The sequence below is a fragment of the Macrosteles quadrilineatus genome, unplaced genomic scaffold (assembly GCF_028750875.1).
Source record: "Macrosteles quadrilineatus isolate MER2022 unplaced genomic scaffold, UCM_ALF_1.0 Scaffold_4__1_contigs__length_99947679, whole genome shotgun sequence".
Taxonomy (NCBI): domain Eukaryota; kingdom Metazoa; phylum Arthropoda; class Insecta; order Hemiptera; family Cicadellidae; genus Macrosteles; species Macrosteles quadrilineatus.
This window is the reverse complement of record NW_026542597.1, coordinates 64,817,194-64,839,811: the sequence shown is the minus strand read 5'-3', so window position 1 is coordinate 64,839,811 and position 22,618 is coordinate 64,817,194. Positions and strand designations below refer to the sequence as shown.

The following is a 22,618-nucleotide window of genomic DNA, read 5'->3' as shown; positions in this document are numbered from 1 at the left end:
AAGCTGGTTTGCTATAATGTTTAGACCTTGATTAAGCTGGAATATTGTAGAAAGACTAAAGTTATGTACTAAGACTTTAGATTTAAGGAATATTTTTAACATGAGGCTTGGTTTGTACGACTGAATAGGTAATTATAAATAGGTAAAGTTCTTTTGAGTTATTTTTTTTAAGTTAATTTAATAGCATACCCTTATCTCCCAGAAAAGATTTAAACTTTTTTAATTTGTATATGACTAAGGTTGCTGGCATCAATAAAATCTTGGTCTTCTGGTGAGTGCCGTGTCAAAACGGTATTTTCATTGTTTACAAAGCTAAATGCTTTTCAATTCCTTGACATTACATAATATTGAGACGGATTATACAAATCAAGTGGAATATTAATATTTAAGCAATTTTGAATATACCTCTGATAATATTTTTTATAGAATTATTATGCATAAAAGTTTAATAATTTGTGTGGTTGAATCTTAAATTCATTGATACTTTAGTACGTAAAGTAATATGAAAATCACAGGATTATTAAGTTTTGAAGTTAAGTAAATCTGAACCAAGACGATCAAATTTGCTTTGACTTCCAGTCAATATCTCCAAATTACCTCGGCTCTAATCAACTCAGCAGGGCTGCGACGGCATTAGGACATCAATTTTCTTTGTCTCTTGGAAATCTATTCAAGAAACCCTTATCAATAGCTGAAGTTATTTAGTAAAAAAAATGTATAAAACATTAATAATATATTAGGTTGATTTGGACTACTCATTAAATATTATCCACATAGAATTTTAATAAAAACCGTTTATGATAAAACCCAGGCTTTACTAAATGAAATAAATTAATTAAAATTATAAATTATGCACGAGAGTTATACTAACAAATTTCAATATCATATAGTATATTAATACGCTACAAGCCACTGAAAATATTATGACTGTAGTAAAAAATATCAGCAACTTTAATACAACGTCAGTGTATGTAGACAAGGACCAACGAAAGACACAGTGGTTAACCATGATAGTATCAAATTCAAAATAACATCAAACAAATCATTTTATATAGTACACTTTTTGGTTTGCGGTGAAAAAAATGTCCATAACAGTTTGCAATATGTAGAACTGTGTACGTAACCAGCTTAGTGTTAAAATCAGTAGTATATACTTTCATACTTTAAAGTCTAGCCTAAGAGTAGGGTGGATAATAAAATTTTAAATTTTAAATTTGTTAGGGTTTCTAAAGATTTTTTCATGAACATTTTAATAAATACCGATACCGGTTTCATTCGCCTAGGATGTAGCTGAAGTATTTTCATTTCCTCGGACAGTCAAAAGATACCTATAGATTTCAGCAAATTAAAATGAGGTATCGTGTAAAAGGGGGCTGAAGTGGAAATTAAAATCATTTTGAACGAAATATGATTGTAAAAATACCTAAATACTATATTTTTCAGTATGTTTGCGTTACATTGTGTCACATACCTTGCATACTAACCATTTACTACAATTAAGTTTTAGAGTCATAAAGGTAATCGTAGCTTTATAGAAAATATTTTTAGACTTTACAACAGACTGCATTATTCTAGTTTTCCATTGAATTATCCTATTAATCCGCCTTTTAATAAGGAACAAAATGTATATAAATTATAAACTGAATACATATCTTCTATCACGAGCGTTGAATTGATTAATGTTAGGTAAAACAATTGTGTGACCCTCTAAATACTACATAACCAAATACTTTTGTGAACTCTAACATTGTATCTACATTGAAGTAGCTTATTGTAATACAAATGTACTGTTCTTAAATTCTACTATGATTACTAAAAATACATTGCTTATTTATTCTTAGTTTTAAAAAAATCCCGATATTCCCGATAAGGGAGCTGGTCTTTAAACTGAATTTTAAGGATTTTATAATTGATACCTATGATAATCATATTTTAAGACTATATCTAATTTTTTTTTACTTGGAAATTTGTATAGCTTTGTGTTTATATTGATGATACACATTGATGATATATAGTCAGATGGAAGATATATTCTCGGAACAGCGTTTCAGGAATATGCATAGTTTATGCTCTAGATCAGCTGTTGGCTTTGACTCTAGAGAGGTCTCGTTGCCCCATCGTACAGATTCATCATGGACTTTATGCGAACAGTTAACCTTCGAAATAAAACACTTCCTATACTCAAAACATTATAAACACTATGTCTCATTTAAGTATTACGTTTCATAATCAGCCACATCTTATTTTACTTTATTTACGATATATACTCGCACTAGCCGTACCCTCGGGCTTTGCCCCGTTTAACTTCATAAGTATTCGCATGGCTCAATCACGTCCTGGTTGAAGTTCGTTCGCTACGCTCACTCACCTTTAGGTTGGAGCTCGTTCACTGCTCTCACTTGCCTTCAGGTTAGCTCGTTCGCTACGCTAACTCGCCTCCAGGTTGAAGTTCGTTCGCTACGCTCACTAACCTTTTGGTTGCAAATTAGCTGTTGTCATAAATTAAAAAAATGATAGTGCTGCACCCTGTTGGTAATCCTTGTAACTTTAATGCTATTGATCATCATAGAATAGAACTAACTTGTTTAATTGAAACAGCTGTTAAGATTCATTAATTCCTTTTAAATATGAAAAATCATAAGGTTAACATGGGAAACTCCAAAGCCACTGGGGCGGATCCCGAGAGTCCGAAGAATAAAAACTACTTAGTTTTCCTATTTAATGCCTAAAGAATCAGTGTACCAAATTTCAGCCTCCTAGGTAAATGGGAAGTGGGAGAATTAGTGATGAGTGAGTCAGTGAGTCAGTGAGTCAGTGAGTCAGTGAGTCAGTGAGGGCTTTGCCTTTTATATATTTAGATTTTGACATAAATGGGTTAAGCCATAGACTAACCAACACAAGTAGACTTCTCATCCCATTGTAAATTTTGAAGCACGTTTTTCGTGTCTAGTTCATGTACGTGACACAAAGGCGCTAGTGTCGATAAAACTTTGTTTCCATTATTTTAGGGTTAATTTCTTGATTTGTGCTTTACTGTTTGGTTATAAAGCTAGGGGACAAGTTATTGTTTATGATTATATCGTATTATTTGGTTAAACGAGGTTTTAAATGGTTGTAATAACGGGAAACAAATTGTAAACAAAACACGACCTCTACATAAACCGTACATGAACTAACAATAAAATTGTCTTCAGCTGTTCCATAAGGATGAGAAATCTACTAAGGGAGTATGTTTTATCTATGGTTAAGCTTAGTCACATAATAAGTTCACTGTGGCTTAGTTAATTATTAGTTGATTGAGTGCTGATTATTTAGTTATTGAATCAAGTAAAGATTGAATGATAATTCAATACAATAAAATAATTTACAAAATAATCGAATACAGTATTAATGGTATTTACATGTGAGATAATTGGATTATAACAAAAGTGGGAGGGCTTGTGCAGTTTTGTAACACTAAAGCCAAAAAATGTAGTTTGTAAGTTAAGCTTTATATTTCCATGTTCAAAGAACTATGTATTAATTTTGTTAAATAAATTTAGGCATACGTGTAGCAAATTAAATAGTTTGGGTTGCAATTTATGTTGTAAGATAATTGGTACTAAGATACATTTCAAACTCATATCAGGGGACATTATCATAAATCTAAAAGTGTCTAGAGTTTTCAAGTGATATATGACGCATATAAGGACATTTGTAGACGGCCTCCTAGTGTTGGAATGGCCACATTACCATTATAGAGGCAATCTGCAGTCAGTGTGGGTCCGACAGTAACGATTGCTTGGGGTGAGATTGTTAAGAAAAGTGTTTCACTAACATGTTAGATAATCATGGTAATAATATGTATGGTGATTGTAAACTTCGACCTATAGTTACAACAAACTTTGCAAGTAACTGTATGTTCCTAAGGGAAATCATAGGAGATTTACGAGAGTTTACCCAGCCATGCATTAATTTATGGTTAGTAGATCATAATTAAAATCGTTTACTTCACCATTCCTAATTACGACATACACAAATATATTGTCCTATATTTTCAGTCAAACTCCAATTTCTTGTTCACATAATCAATTGTCCACATAGTTTACATTTTTATAAATTTTATTTGGTCTTTAAAGGTTTGAGTAATTTAAACTCAAAATAAAAGGTTATAATTTTTCTTTTCTTTAGTCAACATATCTATCTATACTATTATAAAAAAGAGGTGGTTGCTGAATGTGTGTATGTGTGTATGGGAAAAGTAAACTCGAAAGATACTGGTCGGATTGGGCTGAAATTTGGCATGATGATAACTCACATTCCCGATTAACATATAGGCATATTCTTATTTCAAAAATCCTTTCGGGCTCCGCCCCAGTGGCTCTGGAGTTTCCCATGTTAACCTTATGAGAAATGGAATTATTGAATCTTAACAGCTGTTTCAATTAAACAAGTTGGTTCTGTTCTATGATGTTCAATAGCATTAAAGTTACAAGGATTACCAACAGGGTGCAGCACTATTATTTCTTTTACATTTATGACAACAGCTAATTTGCAACCAAAAGGTGAGTGAGCGTAGCGAACGAACTTCAACCTGGAGGCGAGTTAGCGTAGCGAACGAGCTAACCTGAAGGCAAGTGAGCGCAGCGAACGAGCTCTAACCTAAAGGTGAGTGAGCGTAGCGAACGAGCTCCAACCTAAAGGTGAGTGAGCGTAGCGAACAAACTTCAACCAGGACGTGATTGAGCCATGCGAACGAGATAATCTTGAAAATTAAGAAGTTAAACGGGGCAAAGTCCGCGGGTTACAGCTAGTAAAATAATAAATACCCTCGCCGCAGCAAACCTGCCGTCTAAGCGAATTTCCATTTGGCTGAATTGATTTTCAATCGATCTATTTAAATAACATTAGGTTTAACGAGTACCTAGGTTTGCTGCTACAAGGAAACTAATAAAGTTTGTGTTTTAAGTAAAATAATTATTGCTTAGTAGAAAATGAATATATTTGCCAAGTTTGATCAAAAGATATCCATAAACAAGCAAACTACAACATTTTACAATATTCTCCATAAGAATAACATGGGAATTTTAAATTTACAATTTTTTTAGTTTTCTCCGTAACCAATAACCGTACAAAAACACTTTGATATACTGAATTGTTTGTTTTTTAAGGCTCTTTAAGAAGGTTTAGGTAAAAATTGGGAAATTTTGTGTTTTGAGGGTCAAAAGTGAGAAAAACCAATTTTTACCCCATAAAACCCTGTTCCCATGGTCCGATCATGCTGGATCGCGAACTCATTCAAGTTTATCCCGCCTTACACCTTCAAACCAAATTTCATCAAAATCGGATAAAAATTACTCAAGTTATCGTGTTCACGGTCACATATATATATATATATAAATCTATATATATATATACCTATATATATATATATATATATACATATATAAAAATTTGAACGAATGGTGTTTTTGGCCTCTGGGGACATCAAAATGAAAAAGTAAATCGGTCCCGGGCCTAAGTCTTACCATGAGACCTACGGTAATAGCTACTTCCCTATAGGGAAATTCGCTAAAAAGGATCATTGCAAATTGTTTGTTAATAAACAAATGGCACAAATGTGCTAATGATTTTTTAGTGCCGATACAATTGGTATTTTGTACCTTTCCTGTTTTATTATCATTTCAAAATTAAAACAAATCTTTATAGTAAAAAAACCAACTTAACCAAATATAATAGATCAAACAGCGAGGTACTTAGAATACTTTATTTTGTATGCGAAAACTAAACTTGCCATTTCGAAACACGTTTAATGGTTGTTAACTGGTTTTACAGTTACTACTTTTTAATATATTTTAATAAACTCGCAGTTGCATTATGTGTAGTTACGATAAGACTTACTGTAATCCAAAAGTGATCCCCTGGCACAAGAGCAAAGCGTGCAGCTGGAATATTTATTATCAAAACAGATCGGTTAGCTTGGCTTACACAAGGATGTTGAATAACTGAATATGTTGCCAATATTCTAACCAACAAAATATCCGCATATCTACTTAATATTGTAAACTTTATAAACGTACAAGATCATGGCTAAGTTTTATATTAATAAATATAACTGAACTAAATATTGAGACTTGCAAAACTAACCCTTTATAAGATACTTATTCCGTTTGTTCTATGGTGACGATTTATTATATACAAATCTACAAATATCCAAATTTATTATTTGCATAAAGAATCTGTCACAAAAGATTGTTTTCCTTTTCCAAGCCATGTCACGATCCTGTTTATAAATTTCAATGTTGCCGCAAGAACTTAATTAGTTGAAGGAAACTCACTGACATTATAAGCTATAAGCTAAGTTAGCCAAAATATTACACCTCATAGGCCTAAAGGTTCTAAGGTTCTGAATCTACAGATGTATAGGCCTACAGTTTGTTTTTATTATTTCAATAACAGCAATCGCAATTATTATTTGCTTTATGTTTGAATTCAGTTCGTGATCAATATGTTATCTTACACATAAAAAACTCTCACTAAATTTTGTATTCTAAGATATACATATTATGTATGTTATCCAATTTTTGTCAAACTTATATCAGCAAACTTCAGGCAGTATAACGTGGCAACACTAATTTAAAGTGAATTTCCATTTCTCTTACTGAGATAACTCATCTTTACATAATGTGAAATGTTTGTTTTATAATTTGATATGCTGATTAAAAATATATAAATAATATGTACTATCATAATGACATATGATGTTTTTTTTTTCATAGGACATTTCTCTTTTGAACATCAATAACAGTATATTATTGATAAAGAATAATGAAGTTTAGAACATATAATAACCACCCAGGGTAGCTGAGTCGTGGTAACTAAAAATTCTCCATTTTGATCGGTTGGATAGTTAGGAGTCGAAACTGTACCAAGCTGTCCTTGATCATTGGGCTTTTGATAAATACTCCTTGATAATGAAGCAGTCACATTCAGTAACAAGGCTACACGAGGCGTTTTACTGCTTTGTACACCAATTTATAAATCACACTTGGGTTGAAATACGATTAAGAGGCGTCCCAATATCATTGGTAATTGTAGTAATGACAGTAATAATGGAACTTAGTATAATTTACATATAGCTACAGTTTTAACCAATTTAATGGGGACTACAATAGGCTATGCACGTTCCTGCTTCTGTCAAAAACAGAGCTAAGGAGAAACCAGCAAATGTTGTTTTGAAAAAGCATATTCCACGACATAAATGTTCGTAAAAGTAATATTTAACTGAACATTTTAGCTTTAGGATCAGGTGGTAATTCCTTTGCTTAGGACGAAGAGCTGAATAATTGATCAGGAGCGAGTCCTCAGCATTTTCTCCTAGGTTTACCTCTGTGAACAAGCTAACTTTATTAAGGAATTAAAGATTTCACATTTTGTAAACTGGGGTATTTTATTGTATTTATGACTATTTGGAAAGTTTCGTTTCATAACAAATATTTCGAGAAAAAAAGTTTACCTTTAATAACAAATATTTTACAAAAGCTTTTTTTACAGTACATTGTATCTGATATACGATAGCTTAATAAAAACGCAATTTATTTATCGAAGTGTAAAACGATAGGTTTTATAACTATTAAATTATCTACTTGTGCATAGCATTATAATTTGAAATATTAAATTTCGTACCAAGACAAATTTGGTTACTTATAAATCAAAAAGAAGTAAAATCCATCTACCTATGTTATTAATCATGATGGAAGATTTATGTAGTCATCTCTTAAATAAAACAAAAACTATCACCAAAAATGAACTTTGAACAATGAAAGGTTCCAAAGGTTTAAAAAGTATTATTGAAATGTTTATAATACTTAATATTACTTTATATAATGTACACAGATTACTGGGATGATTCTGATTTGTTTAACAATTCAAGTAAACTTTCCATATAAATTCTATAATAATTTGATTTAAGTTTTTATGTTTTATTGCATGGTACCGTTGTGAAGTGTATACAATATTAACTTAGATATTTTACATTTATTTGAAATTAAAGCATTTGTAGAGAAGGCCATTGGAAAAGACTTAATTTGTTTGAATTGCTGCATAACCTTTATTTAGGCAATCCATGGTCAGTGTGGGTCTAACAGTCTCAAGTAGTATCAGTGAGCTGCATTGATTATTGTTTTAGGGAACAATAAATCAAGGATTATGTATGTTTTTATTAACATTTAAATTCCTAACTGGTGACTATGTGTAATGGCTGATACCTAAACTTTTACATCAACATTTTAATTTTAACAGTATTCAACAAAGTATGATCAAAAATTAAGTCCTTTAAAATAGTTGTTTTTCACATCAGAAATTAACCGTTATGTTGTTCACAGAATATTGGCATTACAACACACATAAACTAAGCTTAAATACAGTAGCTACTCAGATTCATTACGTTATGGTTATTTTAGAGATAAACAGTACTATGCGAATTGCATAAATACACAATGAAAACAAATAATAATTAAACTAAATATGTTTAGCTAAAACAAAGATAATGTTTTTAAATACTGTGACATCTAAAGCTTCGGAGACTATTTATTTTCCCGAGAATAGTCTGAACATCCGAACAATCATGCAAATGGGGTGTAAAGCTGTTTAATTGAGTGTCTCTATCCCAGTAACTAACATGACTCTGTTATTGTACCAAATTGTATTTGGTTGAATATTTGTTTTCACGTCATACATCGCATGTTCAAGTTTGACATGAAGTTACATGCATGCTTATATTACAAAGTCATTATGTTAGTAAAAAGTAAATGTATGTATCTATGGTTATAACAACATCACAACGATCTTACGTACGAATTTTCAAATTCGTCTCTTACGTAATTTAACAATGATTTCAGCTTCTAGGACAGTAAAGAAAAATTACATTTTATTCACCAACACTTATTGGCTAACATAAGCTGGTAATACTATAAAAAAAAAGATTTCTTTCAAATGTATTATTGCTATAAACGTGGATTATGTAAACTAATTTTATTAATCGTAATGTTTTGTTTTACGACTGTAAATTTTTAAGGAACTAAGTGTCTAAAAATGTATAAACATGACTAATAGCGTTGAATAACATTATTTATGTTTACAGAAATTGAATAGGTTATAAATAATATAAATTTAGTTGTGTTCATTGTTTTTTTTTCCGCTACATGTGTTTCATATCACTTACCTGCATATACATAAAACTATGTTTACGTATCTCAACAACAGCAAACATGTTCAACGCAAATGTAGTGTAGTGTAGTAGAAATATTTTACAACTTTTGTAGTTCACAAACAACTATACAAATCAAACTACACAAACCACATGAAACTGTTGAGAACTGTGTAGTGGGTTGGACCGAATCGATATTTCTCGATACTTGTCACTTTACATCAAACCATTGACTACGGTTTCATCCATTTATACCGTGCTATCAGAATTTCTTCTTTATTATAAATGGTTGAATTAATTAAACAGATTATGTTAATACATTCTCTTACATTACAAACCAATCTGAAATTTTCATATTTTTATTAGTATAAAATATAACTGAAGTTTTAAAGGCTGTAAAATGATTGTTTTCCTCACTAAAGTTAACTCCGTCGAGGTAAACCAAGGAAGTAAGCCTCAGGCTTGCTGAAAATCAATTATTCAGGCTCTTCGTCTTAAACAAAGTAGTTACCTCCTGATCTTATATCACTGATTTTCAATGACATTCTACTTTTCTCGACATCAAAGGCTACCATAAACTCTATATTCGTAAATATTCTTTGCTGGATTTTCTTAAAATCTGTATATTGAGTATGACGATATAATAGTATGAAGTTAAAAATTCTGCAGGACTATTGTTAACCATTTTAAACTCGTAATTCATCCACTCAGCAGAAAATTCCTAAAAACTTAAATGATATTATAGTTGTAGAGGCTTATAAGTTCTAAGTAAGCATATGTATATTAAAATAAAATATTCGTGATTACTTAAGTCGTAACATACGAAAACATACAGTGTAGACACAGTTATCTCAGTTAATGCAGGTGGGTATTAGTTCAACATTATCATCAAAAGCTCGATATGCATTCTCCAGATATAGGTGTGACATGATTAATGAATAATTGAATAAACAGAGTTCAATTTACACAAATAAATTTAGTATTGCGTTATTTGTACAACTAATGGGTTAAGCCAAAGCTACATAGAAATTATAATGTTGAAATAAAAAAAAAATGCTAAACTTTAAAGTCACATTTATCCATACCTACTTATAATATCAACAATTTCAAAGATTGTATGTTTGTATCATGGCATTTTAACGAGCTGAAATATTTCAGAATTAGAGGCAATATAAAACGTATGGACATAGGCACACACCTATTTTGAAACCCTTCAAGTTCTCAGCCTACTGATCACCAAAATTCCAATGTTATTTTAATATGTACTCTTTAACGATATACTAAAATATACAAATAAGAAATCCAAATCCAATCTAATCTCCACTTTTGCAACAACTGAAATTAATTACACATATAAATTCATAATAACCAGACTCTTTAGATAATGAATATCACAGCTTTACTAGTATGCCAGGGGATCAATTAGTATTACAATTAGGCTTTTTGTTAGGACATTCACAAGACAGAGCCTTTGTAAAAGGTATTGTTGGTACAAACCTGTCCTTACTTTCCGTAGTGCACTCAAACTTTCAATTGATGTTAGTAGGCCGAAACTACTTTTTTTATATTATAAATTCCATCGTACGGATATTAAAGCCTTGACTGAATATTGTAAATTAACACCCAATTAAATAACTTATAAATGCTATTATGTATAACTTCTGCATTTTAAAATAATGTAAAATGGTAAACTGGGAAAGGTTATAAAAGCCCATACAATTTTTTTTTATTATATTAAATTATTTATTTCAAAATAAAAACGTTTGCATCAAGTCTATGTTACATCTGCATCATAGTGATTTCTCTATGAGACACAGCACTTACAGTCTGAATTATGGTTATGAAAAGCCATTGCATAGCTACAAGTTTGAAAATGTTTGATAAGATAAATCCTTACTCCAGCTTGCATATCTTGCATTCACCAGGATAAAGCTAGGTATTTATATTTCATACCGGTACCTTATTATGTTCAAATCTAAGAACAAAAATTTATATATATATATACATATTGGATGACAGTAAAATCTTAGGACCACAAAACATTCACAAGTACTGTCGGTGATCTTACTTGGTTATTGTAATAGAAAATACTACATCAATAATTTTGCATTTATTATGAAAATGTGTGGTAACTGACTATTAAACATAAACTTTCAAATCGAGATTTGCATTGTAACTTGTTCACAGTTTTAATAAAGTATGATCGTGAGCTTAAAATACAAAGCCAGATAATTTAATGTTATATTTAGAATAATTTATTCTCCCAGTACTGGTTTGCTGAGTAAGAGGGCATACTTGTCAGTAACAGCATTCAGCTATAACTATTATGCACTAAGCTTATACATACAACATCTGTATAATGACTATTTGGAATCTTTTTAACGAGTTAATTAATAGCAAAATTAAAGATAAACAGCACTTTAGAAAACTATATAAAAACTTCCTCGAGGTGAATGGATACTAAACTAAACGTCTTTAGAAATAAAAAAATAAAAACCGCTTAACCAAAGGATCCAGATTAGCAAGGATCAAAGGCTATTTGTTTTTCCAAGAAGAGCTTGAACGTCCAAACAATTATGCAAATGGGGTGTAAATCTGTTTAATGAGGTGTCTCTATCCCAGTAGTTATATTGACTTTGTGACAATAAAAAAATTCTTTATTACAAACCAACTAGGAAGGGTTTGTGTTAAGGATTCAAATAGAAAGTTCAACATCGCCCACACTTATAATTTGTCATTTTTGAGAATCCCCGTAATAATCAGTAAAGGCATATAAAATCACAATTATTTAGGTTAATTTTAACTAGTCATGTGCAAAAAAAAAAAAAAAAACTCAACAGTTAATAATATTGTTGTAAGTGAAAATGTGAATTATGTGAAAATCACTTTTATGAACCTGGTTTTAATTGAAAATAATACTAGTTAACAGTAAATATTATACGCAAATCTGTGTTAAATCTTATCATTATCTCGAAAGGATTATAAATATACGAAACAGTGATCACACTGTTTTGACCTAAATTATATCCTTATTTTTATATTTGGAGACTGTATGATCATAAAAATATATTTTATTTACTTATTATTTGTTGTCTGCTTCATGTTTAATATTATATACATTTTTTATTATACTTTCCATTTCCAGTATTTTTCCAATAATTTGTATTCGCATGTATAAAGTTTTACATCACTTTTTCAAATGTTAAGATATCGAAGCAACATTAAACATGTTCAGCGAAAATCTGGTGCATTGTAGTAGACACAATGATCACTACATTAAACTGTTTATTAATTACATTCCAACACATGCTATGAAAATAAAGTTTTCATGTAATATTTTTTTATCATTGCATAAGTTACAATGTTTTGGACTTTCCCAATACTTAAAATTCTTACAAAATGTAATAAGGTAGTATGGGTTTAAGAATCTAGTTCAGTCAAATTCCTTAGATCAATTTTAATATATTTTTTCAAAGCTTCGGAAGAGTCCAAAAACAGATCTGAATGATGGACGTGGAACTTATATTTCTATTGTTTACAATTTCCACAAAAAGAGTTTGGTTTAATATATGACTACGTCTAAACCACTCTAGATGTTTGATTTTATGATTCACTCAATCAGACGCAGAACGGATTTAGGCAAACAAATCTGTTTTTGGCAATCTTGTTTTCCCAGTCGCATAATTATGCTGGGTCAAGAATCCATCCTCAGTCTTCAATCTCTGATACAATATGGTGTCTATTTGTTTGACTACTTAGCTGAACATTTTATCTTAATAAATCTTTATTTTTTACCCAATTATTTATTGGTTACCATGTAGATTTTGACTAAAAGTTTTAATTTTATAAACTTATAATTTGGTATTTTTTTTCTTTTACTGTTAACAGTATCATTTATGTAAAACAAGTTTCACGATTATGATAAGTTAGCCTAATTTATACACTCCAAACGAAGTATTCCTACAATTGAAATGTGTTGCACGTGCAGCCGAAAACCCCTTAAAATTGACGTAATTATACGATTATAACCAGCTTCAACCCTTACGTGTTCCTGTTGAAGTTTGTACTAATGTGTGATACAACAGTTATATGTGACTAAAATTTTGATAAATGAGCACATATCACAAATCTAAAATAATATTTGCCATAAGTGTTAGGCTTTATATTTGACTAAATGGGGATTATTTTTCTAATAATGATACCAGTGGTATACAGGGATTTATTCGTATATAGTAATGTGATTTATTAAGGGTTTTTTTTTTAAAAAAAAACCTAGATAACAGTTAATCAAAATTTAATTCTAAAAACTAGATTATTAATAAACAAGTTTTTATCATTAATCTGTTTTCAGTATTTTTTTATTAAATACACTAAATTCTTATAAACAATTATAATCATATTAATGTTGGTTTATTAAAATAACAACAATGCTACTGTTCATTCATTTATAGTGTTAATTTTTAACCTTTTCATATTTTGATTAAGAAGATCTTTTTTGTATCATATGGAAATTTTAAGTCATTCCTTTGCAAAATGTATTATTATTTATACTATAATATACAGAACAATTATTAATTTATTATATTTTACACGTATTACTATAAGATACACTGAAATATAAAATATCAACATGACAAATATAAGTAACATACTATGAATCATATATTTGCATAGCATTATGAGTAAAAAGTTCAGAAGGCTTACGTAATATACAACGATTAATTTCCTCACCTAAGTCATCTTGATTGTGGTAAACCAAGGAGGAAGGCCTTAGGCCTAACTACTAATCAGTTTCAACCTACCAAAATAATCCGTGCTAACAAAAGTAAGGTCATCTCAGTAAATTAGGATGACACTAATTCACTCTCTTCCACTTAAACAATAGAGTTAGCACCTCATTTAAATCCAATTTTTGATTAAAAATTACTCCCTAGTTTTCTAAAAATGGATACACTAAAAACTACTTTAATTTTTTATCTGTTAATTACAAAGAACCAAGGACGTGCATAACCCAACCTTTCGGCCATCAAATATTGATTGAAATTAATGAAAATCAGTAACTATAGGTGAATTGATATTACGTCATGCTTTTAAAAGATAATTAGATTTTTTACAAAACATTTAAGTTTATTTAAATTTACTGTAACATTTTCCTTAAAACATAATATTATAATCAGTGTAGAGACTTGTATATTTTTATCAACACATTTACATTGGTATAGACTATTAACTAATATAAAAATTGTATGGTAACCTAACGAAAAATGTCCAACAAAGTACACCTATCTAATCTCAGAAAATTTATGTTGGCAAGCTATTATTAGCATCGCTATGTTAAACAACATGTATACTGCTTATATAAGTTTAATATATCAATAGAATAAAAAAAATACTATTGTTTAATACACACAAAATGATTACATGTATTTATTGATAATAGAAAATCACCTAAATTAATAAAGATTTCAGCACCATGCAACTTGTTTTACACTGATTGAAATTAAAAACAGTATCCTTTTGTAAGTTTATTACCATATAAGAGATGTCTAGGCTTACAAGGTATAATTACTTCGGCTGATTAAACACATTTAGTGTGTTTCCTGAGAGTGATTGAGTTCACAGCTCCCGCGGGACTTTTAACATTCATAAACCGGATCTTGGCTGGACTTGGTAATATGAAAAAAAAAGTCGTCGGTGAATAATGCCATTACTTGTATAACAAATGAGCTATGCCTAAGGTTTTCAAAAAGGAAAAAAACACCTTATCAGGTTTTCTAGCATCAATAATTGTCAAACTAATATTTTATTAGAGGTACAGCTACTTGTAAATCTGTGAGGGGAGCGAGCTGGTCTAGTGGCTAGAGCGCGGGACTTGCATTCCAGAGGTCCCGGATTTTGTACATGTGATAATGCTGCAACCCCTAGGTGTAACCTAAAGTAATGAGAAAAACGTGTCCGGGATCGTGCTTAGCATCCTAGAAAGAAAATTGATTTGAATATAGTCAACAGCCTTTTACAGTTTTAGAAGAGTAAGTTGTACTATGGCAAGTAAAATTAATCTTAGACAAGGCAACACCAAATTACCTTAATTTATTTGATTATTGATTGTGCATACTAAATAGTAGAATACTAAATACTTAATCATTTTATAACAATAAAACCAATAAAAAGTAACAATTGTCAATGGTATTGAGACGGGATCATATAATGGCACGTAATAGTTTATGTATTACGTTTTTGGAGGATACGATTTTATAATGTACGTTTCATTGAAACTTCTTCCAAATCAAATTATAAAAAAACTACACATGTTTTACAAAACTTCATCCCAGCTGTTTCTGTTAGGATAATTTATCGTTATATTTCAAGAAATATATTAAAACTTTTATCAGTCGTGAGTATAACAGCAGATCTCAAGCAGACTGCATAAACTGATATATACAGACCCAGGTCTGGTTAAATTCTGTCAATCACCAAGAGCAAGCTATGTGGCTATACCTTGACTTTCTTAAGAGAAGATCTTCTAGTTGTTGGTCTACATTCCAAATGATTCAGAGAATAAAAATAAATCAATACATATTGGCAACATTTCACAAAACAATCTTTAAAAAATCTTACCCCAAGTAATCGTAATTGTACCCCACGCTGACTGCAGATTGCCATGTAATGGTTATGTGGCCATTCCCACACTAGGAGGCCGTCTACAAATGGCCTAATTTGCGTCATATAAAACTTTATAAACACTATTACATTTTAGATTCATAATAAAGCAATTCAATGTGTATTTGTGAATACATTTATATGTATATACAGTAATTTGCAAGTTCAAACACCAGAAAATATTTTTTAAGTTTTATTGTTGCAAAAAGGTCTGGTCTCTTCCTGGTATTGCTATACTCTTTTCATCTAAAGTACAACCTTTCTTAGTAGACTCTATCATTTCAGTTTACTTCTAATTTTAATCAATAAATTTTAACTGTGCATCGTGAAATATGCCAAAACCTCCCAAACTTGTTTATATCAAAATATATAACGATTGCATTTTGAAATAAAATATAATGTGAAGTGCCTCATTGTGAGACTAAATAATTGACAAAGGCACATTTTGATCAACGTTTTATAGTATTAGGCCTAGTTTATATTTAATTCAAAGGTATAAATGTTCGCATCAAGTTTATGATGAATCTGTACCATGGGACAAGTTGATTTCTCTAGAGACATAGTCTACAGCTGAGCTAAAGGTAAACGACTAATATTTATTCGTCTAATTTGTAGATATTTATTAACGAAGTGGTTTTAAAGATATTTAATAGGTTTTTGAATGATAAGGTCATCGTAAAATACTGCTAATAACGAGTTACAGGTAAACTCTAACACTTAATCGTTTATTAGGCTCTACAGTGTAGATTATTATTTAAATAATGAAATAGCCATTATTATTTCAAGCGATTTGAAATCGTTATAACGTAATAATTGTCGGCAGATTCAAAGAAAATTAATTGTATTGTAATTTGTACCATATATAGCCATAATTTAATGGATGCAATTTGTAGTTAAATTTGAAACAAAATGTGGTAGCACTAACACTTTGTATCAAATTATGTTCTGAAATTAAATTTAAGTAGTGGTTTTGAATGATAATATTATTTATCCATTGCACAATATATGGTCTTTTTTTACCAACATAGACTAAGTTGAGTATTTTTTCCTAATTTTCTAGTGTATTTTTTATATAAAATATCTAACAACAATAAAAAAAAGTAAAAATAAAAAGTTTAAAATGTAATAACCTCTTTAAAACAGTTTCCTAGCGTTATTTTTACGAGTTATAGTGATAATCGTACAACATCTGAACAAGTCTTTAATAAAATTTATATATTTGACAAGCTATCTTCAAACGATTAAAAAGCAAAGTTATCAGATTTTTTTTCATTTATTATATATACACACTACTGCTATTATGTAAATATATAAAACAAAACACTAATAACATTTATGAAATCATTTATTTTCCCACTATAGCCCACGGTAGGGGAAACCATCGTCAAATCATCCTTCTTCACCGTCGTCGCAGCATCCTTCTTCAACATCGCGCAGCATCCTTTTTCAACGTCGTCGCAGCATCCATCTTCACCGTCGTCACAGCATCCTTCTTCACCGTCGTCACAGCATTCTTCTTCACCGTCGTCATTGCATCCTTCTTCACCGTCGTCACAGCATCCTTCTTCACCGTCGTCACAGCATTCTTCTTCACCGTCGTCACAGCATCTTTCTTCACCGTCGTCACAGCATCCTTCTTCACCGTCGTCACAGCATCCTCTTCGCCGTCGTCACAGCATCCTTCTTCACCGTCGTCACAGCATCCTTCTTCACCGTCGTCACAGCATCCTTCTTCACCGTCGTCATTGCATCTTTCTTTACCGTCGTCACAGCATCCTTCTTCACCGTCGTCATTGCATCTTTCTTCACCGTCATCATTGCATCTTTCTTCACCATCGTCACAGCATTCTTCTTCACCATCGTCATTGCATCCTTCTTCACCGTCGCAACAGCATCCTTCTTCACCGTCGTCACAGCATCCTTCTTCACCGTCGTCACAGCATCCTTCTTCACCATCGTCACAGCATCCTCTTCGCCGTCGTCACAGCATCCTTCTTCACCGTCGTCACAGCATCCTTCTTCACCGTCGTCATTGCATCCTTCTTCACCGTAGTAACAGCATCCTCTTCGCCGTCGTCACACTCCTCACCATCGTCGCAGCATTCTTCTTCACAGTCGTCACAGCACCCTTCTCCACAGTCGTCACAGCACCCTTCTTCACCATCGCTGCAGCATACTTCTTCAGCGTCATCGTTGCATAATTCTTCACCTTCGTCGTTGCATCCTTCTTCACCGTCGTCGTTGCATCCTTTTTCACCGTCGTCACAGCATCCTTCTTCACCGTCGTCATTGCATTTTTCTTTACCGTCGTCACAGCATCCTTCTTCACCATCGTCATTGCATCTTTCTTCACCGTCGTCATTGCATCTTTCTTCACCGTCGTCACAGCATTCTTCCTCACCATCGTCGCAGCATTCTTCTTCACAGTCGTCACAGCACCCTTCTCCACAGTCGTCACAGCACCCTTCTTCACCATCGCTGCAGCATACTTCTTCAGCGTCATCGTTGCATAATTCTTCACCTTCGTCGTTGCATCCTTCTTCACCGTCGTCGTTGCATCCTTTTTCACCGTCGTCACAGCTTCCTTCTCCTGGGTCCACAACTTTGTCGTATCTCACCACTTGGGCAATTGCCGTCACCACCCCCTTTTCCATCGCAGTTGCTGATTACTTTATGTACCATGTCACTGTTTTTCCCGTCTTTCTTTTACTACCTACTTTCAACGCCGTATGACATCTTTTTTTAAATTTTTATGTTTTTAATATCACTTAGCAACACGATTCCATTAAATTGTCTTTCGTTCTTTTTGGTATTATGGAAGATCAAGCTAAATACATTTTGTTTAAATTTTGAAGAGACTCCTCTTCCTGACACCGTTTAGAAATTTAGTGTTCTCCATCATAAAGGTCTTAATCCAAAAGGACTGTAATAAAACACGTGTTTATCGTTTCATTTTATGGTATTGATATTTGATCTCTAGCTTTTTTGTTTTGTTCTTTGCAAGGTTAATGGGTACCACCACCAATAGACGATTGGGATCATGATGTCAAAATTAAATGGTCAATTTCGTCTGAACTCTTGATCTTGTCTTCAATGGTCAGGAATAACTACTTCAGTACAAAATATCAAACTGTATTTGCAGTCTCGTGCCATTCAATAGTAAATGTTTATGAGATTAGGGAGATTAAGGAGTAAGGCTTAGGGGTTCAATCCGATAACTCTGATTACTTCAACCTAAAACTGGAGGGCCTTGGATATTGTATTGGATCATGTATTTTTGTTAAAACTTACTTTAATTCGCATTTAAATATATATTTATATAATAATATAAATCATTAGTGATTCCGAAAATAATTTGTTACATGATTTTATGTTTGTTAAACTCGTGTTACAAAAATACGGTGGAAAAAATATTTGAATTTCAGAAACTAGTTCTTTTTTAAGGTTCACGCAGCCATCAACCATGTTTTTATTATATTATTCAATAAACAACTGTACAAACAGTATTTCGAATTTGGAATGTGTATTACTTGTTATCTTAAAATGAAACCCCCATGAATCCATTATGTTTAAATGAAATATATAAAAAATTTGTTTGTTGTTAGTTAGGTAGTTAAGGTTAAAAACATTCACGTAAGATAAAATTAATTATAATAAAAAAAATAAATAAATAAAACTCTAAAAACAAGCTCAATTTAAATCATTTATACGGATGTATATTATGTATTAGCTGTACTAATTAGTGATGTATTGAAGGAAATAGAAGATCACGCAACTTAGTTACATTACTGGTGTGGAAAGAGTTCTCCCTTTAGCAAAGAGATTGAATATTGGTGAAGAATGTGCGTGATTAACTCAGAATCAGAATCAGAAAATCTTCTGATTCTTTAACTCTGAAATAAACCTTTACACTTTTGTAAGAATTGGTTCTTTTTGAAAATCTATAAATGGTCATTTAACTTTTTCTAAAATATAAATAAATGTTGTAGCCAATTAAAAACACTTTTTATTAATACAACTTTGGAAAACTGATTAAATTTAATCTATACTATATATTTACTGGTATTTGTAATTTTCTACTGCTATAAAACCACAAATGTTAATGTAATAGGCGAATGACAAGAATCAAAATGGCATCCGTAATATTTTGATTAATTTGATTGCCATTTTGCTGATGATGATTGGACTGTCCAATCGAAATCGATCACGACTTACCACCTTTTATATGTATTTACCGCCTTGCGAGTCAACATTATAAGTGTAAATATATTTATAAAAGTGTTATTATACGTATATAATTTAGTTTTTTCATGTATTTTAATAAGACGTTCGATCCTGATCAAGAAGTCATTAAAAAATAACAAGTCTTGAAATTAAAGCAGGTATTTCAACGATGTTTTGGAAACTCGTTTCATGCATGTACAACCCATTCAGTATTGGATATTTGCAATATTTAAGATTAATACATTAAATTGGTTTGGTTATCATTTTTTGAGCAAAGGAGATGGAACTTTGCTTGTGATCGTAAATTACTAACAACTTCTTATCTATCTTTGATGTTCAGTAATATTAGGAAATAATAAAAAAATAACTTTTAAACCAGATATTTATTTTTGTACTGATCTACGCCTCGATAAACTAATTGGTATATGATTAGGGCTTCTCCAATGATTTATGTCGCTGTTTTTTATTCCTTACTTGATATAGTACTCATTACACTTTGCTATGTAGCGTTAGTTAATTAAGTGTACGTTTTAACCTTTGTTTGTGACGGATGGATTAAATATGTTAAATCATATTTATTATGATAAAAAATATTTTTATTTAAAGATATAATAAAAATTTCTCAGTTAGTACTGCTGTATTAAATAAACGATAAATATTTGTTGTATGTTTCAAGAAATGGGGAAAGCTTTCTTAAGACCTAAGGCAGTGGCTGAGGGAAAGGAATTATGTTCCTTTGAAGTCTTTGTAAGAATTAAGTGTTAAAAGTAAGATAACATGGCAAAAGGCTCAGAACCTTACTTTTAAGAGATTGTTGCTGGGTATTCGTCATACGATCAAAAGAACAACCATAATCTTGTACTTTTTCAATGTGTAGAATATTTTACACATTGAAAAAGCGTAATAAATAATAACGCGTCGATTTCGTTTACACTATTTTAAGCTTTTTTTGCAATGTATAAAGTAATAGAGGCCTACTATTTGATTATCAAACTAATTTTAATATAATTTATTACTTTTGGCAAAAATAAACTTTTTGTTTCATATTAAAAGTTAAATCTTAATAGTTTTGTTCTATATTCATGTAAAATTTAATAATATTCACCAATGAATAAAAAAATCCCATAAGCAAAAAAACCTGTCTGAACATAACACCGGTTCAAGTTGAAATTAATGGTCCGAGATAGCCAGAGTCATTTAGCTGTGTGGACAAATGGTCGTAACTTTATCTTTATTTCGGCGATATTTGACCAGGATTAGCAGAGGCTCTTTTTTCATAACGTTCAGGTTTACAACCAATACACCCACATTTTTCGTGTGGTTGAAAATGAGTTTTGCCAATGAAAACCGAGCATCGAAATCCATTATATATCATCAACAACAAAATAGTAAAGTACAACATTTAAAAATAGATCTGTATACACACAGTTCAACTATTTACTTATTGCTGAACTGGCAATGGATCATTAGTTTTATCAGTTAAAACTTATTTGCAGGGGTAAATAAAATATATTCACGTATAATTATAACAAAGGCCCTAATAAGTAAATTACAAGATATTTAAAGGTTTGTTGGATATTGCGTTTCCTGGATAGTTCGTTGCCTCAATACTGTTAAAGAAATTTAGGGGTTTTTTATATCATGATAAAATACTAGAACAGCTCGTATTGACTATTCAACTTACATCCAATTGCCAACATTATTTCATAGCACAATTCTCCAGGATAACATAAAATTACTTCCTTTAGTTAAAATATAATTTAATGTTCATGACTAAATAATAAAATACCCCCGCCGCAGCAAACCTGCCGACTAAGCGAATTTCCATTTGTCTGAATTGATTTTCAGTTAAATATATTTTAATAACATTAGGTTTAACGAGTACCTAGGTTTGCTGCTACAAGGAAACTAATAAAGTGTTTTTTTGAGTAAAATATTGATAGCTTAGTACAAAATAAATAAATTTGCCAAGTTTAATCAAAATATATCCATAAACAAGCAAACTACAACTTTTGACAATATTCTCCATAAGAATAACATGGGAATTTTAAATTTACAACTTTTAAAATTTTCTCCGTTACTAATAACCGAACAAAAATACTTTTATATACTAAATTATTTGTTTTTTTAAGCTCTTTAAAAAGGTCTAAAGAGAAATTGGGAAATTTTGTGTTTTGAGGGTCAAAAGTGAGAAAAACCAATTTTTACCCCATAAAACCCCCCGTAAAGCCCCGTTCCCATGGTCCGATCATGCTGGTTCGCGAACTCATTCAAGTTTATCCCGCTTTACACATTTAAACCGAATTTCATCAAAATCGGACCAAAATTACTCAAGTTATCGCGTTCACGGACGTATATATATATATAAATCTATATATATATATATATATATATATACATATATAAAAATTTGAACGAATGGTGTTTTTGGCCTCTGGGGACATCAAAATGAAAAAGTAAATCGGTCCCGGGCCTAGGTCTTACCATGCCACCTACGGTAATAGCTACTTCCCTATAGGGAAATTCGCTAAAAGCGTTACCAGATAT

The 22,618-nt window shown here is 31.1% G+C and overlaps 1 protein-coding gene across 1 annotated transcript; it reads right to left on the bottom strand.

Moving 5' to 3' along the window:
• Positions 1–17,805: 17,805 nt before the first annotated feature.
• LOC128993000 (S-antigen protein-like) lies at positions 17,806–18,501 on the bottom strand. The gene has a single exon (XM_054416751.1). The coding sequence runs from the start codon at positions 18,499–18,501 to the stop codon at positions 17,806–17,808; it is 696 nt and encodes a 231-aa protein (XP_054272726.1).
• Between the last annotated feature and the right edge of the window lie 4,117 nt (positions 18,502–22,618).

What these genes read in the sequence shown, in the direction of transcription:
- LOC128993000 (XM_054416751.1), bottom strand. Translation starts at nt 18,501, where the DNA reads ATGGAAAAGGGGGTGGTGACGGCAATTGCCCAAGTGGTGAGATACGAC.